Raw genomic sequence first — 4,255 nt, 5'->3', positions numbered from 1 at the left:
GGTGTCGGGTTTTGGGGACTCATGGGGCTGGCTCTGGGGTGTCAGGGGGTTTTGGGGACCCACGGGGCTCGCATGGGGAGTGGGAGGACTCACGGGACTGGGGGGGAGGTGTCAGGGGTCTGGGGAGGACAGCAGGAGTTAGGGAGGACAAAGAGGACTTGGGATGTGTCAGGAGTTTGGGGTGGCTCGTAGGGCTGAGGGGCAGCCTGCAGGAGCTTGGGGGGGTCCTAGGGCTGGAGGGGTGGTGTGCAGGGCATAGGAGGAGGGCTGTGGGGGTTTGGGAAGGACCATGGGGCTGGGTGGTAGGGTCTCCATCCCCCAGCCCCAGCTGGAAGGCTGACCCCAGCTCTGTTCCTGGCTGTCCCCGCAGGTGGCTGGCTTGTCGCCTGGCTGTCACCTGGTGCCGGCAGAAGCTTCACGCGGAGCTGAAGATTGGCTCCTTCGGCTTCTTCTGGGCACAAAACATCAGCCTCAAATTCCAGCGGGAGCAGCAGACGGTGGTGGGTACCTGGGCGAGGGGTGGGGACAGGGCGATAATGAGAGGTGACACTGCTGTCACTCCTAGGCTGGCAGCAAGTCCCTGCAGCCAAGCTCCTGTGGCACAGCCCCATAGCTGATGCCAGGCCCTTCCTCCCATGGCCAAACTTGGGGTTTTTGGCTGCTCCCCATATGATGCCAGGCATTGGGAGCGGAATGGGAACATTGGGATGAGCACCACAAGGCAGGAAGAGGTTGTTTCTTCTCTGACCTTCCTGTCTATTCTTGCAGGAGATTGACAACGTTTGGATCTCCAGCAAACTGAGCCGGGAGCTGCCGTACGTACCCTGCCCCAGCTCCCTCCCTGTGCTCCTGGGGGGTCTGGCTCATCCCTGGCCCTGCTGACTGTGATTCTGCTGCCTTTACACCGTTCTGCAGTGCCCATTTCCCCGTGCTCTGCTCTGTGTGGGAGTGAAGCACCCTTTTTCGGGGTGGCAGCGTTTTGTGGATGCTCCTGTGCCCATCCTATGTGTCTCAAGGGCAGGGGGCATCCCTGGCAATGGGGCTGGATGTGCCATGTGTGAGCTCTTGTGCTGGTCTTCCACAGACGCTACTTTGAGCTGTGTTTTGGCGAGGTGCGAATCCGCACAGATCTCCAGAAGGGCCCTGGGCTTCAGCCATCCATCCCGGAGACTCCCAGAGAAGCTGATGGAGATGACAGCAAAGCAGACGTGACTCTGAAACCCTCCCTGCTGAGGCTCCTTAGTCAGGTGAGGCGCCGGCTCGGTGAGAGACTGTTGCAGGCTACCTTGCTGTCAGACATCCCTCACAGTAGCACCTTCCCCCCAGCTCTTTTCCATCCACATGGACTCCATCAACATCATGGTTCTGCACGTGGCCACCTCAGAGTCTCTCTGGCACATCCAGGCCAGCAAGACCCGTCTCCTCCTGAATGGCAATGGGAAGAGGTAATGCTGTACTCGCATCCCGTTCTGCTCCCCCAGCCCAGTCCTGGGGGTCAGGGAGGCTCCTCTGACCCCAACCAGGCTCCCTGGTGTCTCACCTCACTCCATCCCACTCGGCAGCATCCCATGTCACCTGTGATGTGACACATTAACCTCCTCTGAGGCTGGCCTGGTGCCTTTTCCCTTCATAGAAAACTCGAGTTGTGTGTTCTCCAAATTATGAGTTGCTTTTAGGGTGTGCTCTGCTTTTGGGAGGACTTGAAGCAGGGACTTGGGGTCCCCATGTCCCACAGAAAAGGGAGGGCTGGGGCTTGATCTGGGGACAACAGGACCTGCAACCTCCATCTGTTCTGTGCTCTCCCCAGCCTGACCTGCGAAGTGAGCCTGACGAAGGTGAACAGCAAAGTGCTCCGGAGCAGCCAGCTGGTGAGTGCTGGGGAATGGAGAAGTCCAACGCTTTGGGCCTGGGCCTTGGCTCTGTGGGACACCCCAAGGACCTGCTCCAGCTCATACCCGAGGCTGAGCGATGCTGCAAGGCTCTGTGCTGTGCCCAGCGCTTCACCTGCAGTGTCCACAAGCAGGGAGGTGGGTGACTCCCTGTGCACTCCCTGCCTGTGTCCCCGTACAGGATGACACCTGCCTGGCAGAGCTGGCCCTGGCGCTGTCCCTCTCACTGGAGATCAGCAGCAAGCGGCGGCTGGTGGGGGTTAGGCTGCGCGTCCGGACCCTGCAGGCACAGCTGCACGAAGGGCTGTTCTGCAGCCCGCTGCTGCACCGCGTCACTGCCGGGACCCAGCGCAGCGGCCCAGGCGAACAGCCCAGCCCAGGTTAGGAACAGGGACAGGGACAAGCCTGGCAGGGGCTGGCAGTCCCCACGCTTGCACTGCAGCCAGAGGGATTTGGCTGTGCCAAATGTGGGGGTCTGGGCAAGAGCATCCCTGTGACTGTGTGTCCCACTGCAGGCCCGGAAGAGCCGCTGAAGTCCGTGTCTCTGCTGAGCAGGGACATGCTGCAGCTCATCCCCAGAAGGGTGGAGGTGAAGCTGGAGAGCACCAGTGTGGTGCTGTCTATGAACAGCCAGAAGAGGTAAAGTGGAAGGGGAGGCTGTCCTAGCTCAAGTCAGCACTGGACACAGGGACTTGGGGACAGCTCTACTGCATCCTGCTCTGCCCAACTGCAGAGAGTGTGTCCTAGAGTGGGAAGGACTGAGCTTGGCCTGGGGCCGGGCTTCTGGGGAAGGAGGGAGGCACGTGAGCTGGTTCTCCAGTAAGACAGCGTGATGGGATCCTCTGCTGATGGGATGAGAGCGCTGAGCTGGGCTGCAGCTGGGCACTGGCTGGCGTCTTTGTCTGTGCCAATGTGCCGGGGAGATGGAGGACATGACAGTGCAACTCCCTGCTGACAGTGACTTTCTGCTTCTTACAGGCACCTCACCTGGAGCCTGAAGCTGCTGCAGTTTCTATACAAGCGTGAAGAGGAACAGATCCCACTGCGCAACTTCACGCCCACCTCAGACCTGGACCAAATGAGTGTAGACCTCCAGCTGGAGGGCAAGTAGCCAGGAGAGCACCCAAGGGAAGAAGGTGCTGCCGTCGCTGCCTTCTGCCATTGCTCACTTCTGCTCCCCTCTCTCCCCAGATGGCCTTCTCCTGTCCCAGAGCCGCCAGCGCATCGTGTGCCTCAACTCCCTGAAAACCAGCGTGCAGGTGAGCGAGCGCTGGACATGCTCCTGTAGCCCGGGGAGACCTGGTTTGGCTCCTGGCACGAGTTTATTGCCTCCTGGCCCTCTCCCTGCTCTAGGTCACAGCTATTGACCTCTCGGCAGCTGTGCTGCTCAACACCTGCATCATCCACTACCGCCACCAAGAGGTTTCCATCCCCTCCCGCCACCAAGAGTTTTCACACTGGCTGGGCCTTTTGGCACAGGAATACAGGTGTCGGGTGGTGCCTGTCGCCAGCCAAGGGCACAAGGGAAGGTAAACTCGGCCTCAGCACAGCTGCTGCTATCGCAATTTGTTTCCTGCTGCCTCCCACGCTCTGACAGGGTGCCCCAGGCACCCAGCACCTTCTCTGCCCTGGGACGGGGAGGGTGGCAGATGGTTGGGGTTGCCCTGTGCAGTGCCTCAGTAACAGCCTGTCCCTGCTTGTCCCACGCAGGAGCTATCCCCAAATCATAGCGCCCATCATCCTGAGTGCCTCGCTGTCCAACGTCAATGTGTCGGTGCAGCTCGGGGACACGCCGCCCTTTGCCTTGGGCTTCAACTCCATCGCGGCAGGTACGACTGGCCCTGGAGTGGCTCCATGGCTCTTCTTGGGGGTCGGTGGCTCTGCCAGAGAGGCACCAGGACAGGGATGGGGACAGCTGTGTCCCTTCTATGCTTGCTCATGTCTGTGTCTGGCCAGGGGCTGTGGACCCCTGTCTGGTGGTGTCTGGGTTGTCTCTGTTTGGGGGCAGCTGAGCAGGCAGCAGCGAGCCCTGCCCACACTCACCCCCTTCTCCCTGCCTGCAGACTACCAGCACTTGCGGCCGCAGAGCGTGCACCAGCGAGCGGTGCTGGCTGTGGACCACCTCTGCTGGCGTGTGGGCAACGACTCACACATCCAGCGTGCCCCTCATCCCCCCAACATGCACGTGTGGGGAGAAGCCCTCATCCTTGACTCCTTCAACCTGCAGGTGAGGGGCAGCTCTCAGGGGGGTGGGCTGCCTCTCTGCAACTCCATGTAGGCATCACGGGGACTCGTGGTGGCATGGGGACATCCTGCAGCCTGAGAGTGACCATCCTGGTTGTCCTGCAGGGCAGCTACAACCAGCC

The 4,255-nt window shown here is 60.8% G+C and overlaps 1 protein-coding gene across 1 annotated transcript in view; it reads left to right on the top strand.

Annotated features, from left to right (window-relative positions):
* Positions 1 to 370: 370 nt before the first annotated feature.
* The window catches only part of KIAA0100 (KIAA0100 ortholog), a gene marked incomplete at its 5' end in the record, with an annotated part of 12,818 nt that continues 8,933 nt past the window's right edge, over positions 371 to 4,255 (top strand). Inside the window, 13 exon segments of the mRNA XM_010191528.1 lie at positions 371 to 500; positions 769 to 815; positions 1,085 to 1,247; positions 1,327 to 1,445; positions 1,808 to 1,868; positions 2,071 to 2,269; positions 2,405 to 2,528; positions 2,868 to 2,992; positions 3,081 to 3,148; positions 3,243 to 3,418; positions 3,603 to 3,718; positions 3,953 to 4,120; positions 4,123 to 4,242. Coding sequence (XP_010189830.1) covers positions 371 to 500; positions 769 to 815; positions 1,085 to 1,247; positions 1,327 to 1,445; positions 1,808 to 1,868; positions 2,071 to 2,269; positions 2,405 to 2,528; positions 2,868 to 2,992; positions 3,081 to 3,148; positions 3,243 to 3,418; positions 3,603 to 3,718; positions 3,953 to 4,120; positions 4,123 to 4,242 — 1,616 coding nt within the window.

The sequence above is a fragment of the Mesitornis unicolor genome, unplaced genomic scaffold (genome assembly GCF_000695765.1).
Source record: "Mesitornis unicolor isolate BGI_N332 unplaced genomic scaffold, ASM69576v1 scaffold32179, whole genome shotgun sequence".
In the NCBI taxonomy this organism is placed as follows: Eukaryota; Metazoa; Chordata; class Aves; order Mesitornithiformes; family Mesitornithidae; genus Mesitornis; species Mesitornis unicolor.
Note: the sequence above shows the minus strand (reverse complement) of the source record. Positions and strands in the feature narration are given on the sequence as shown.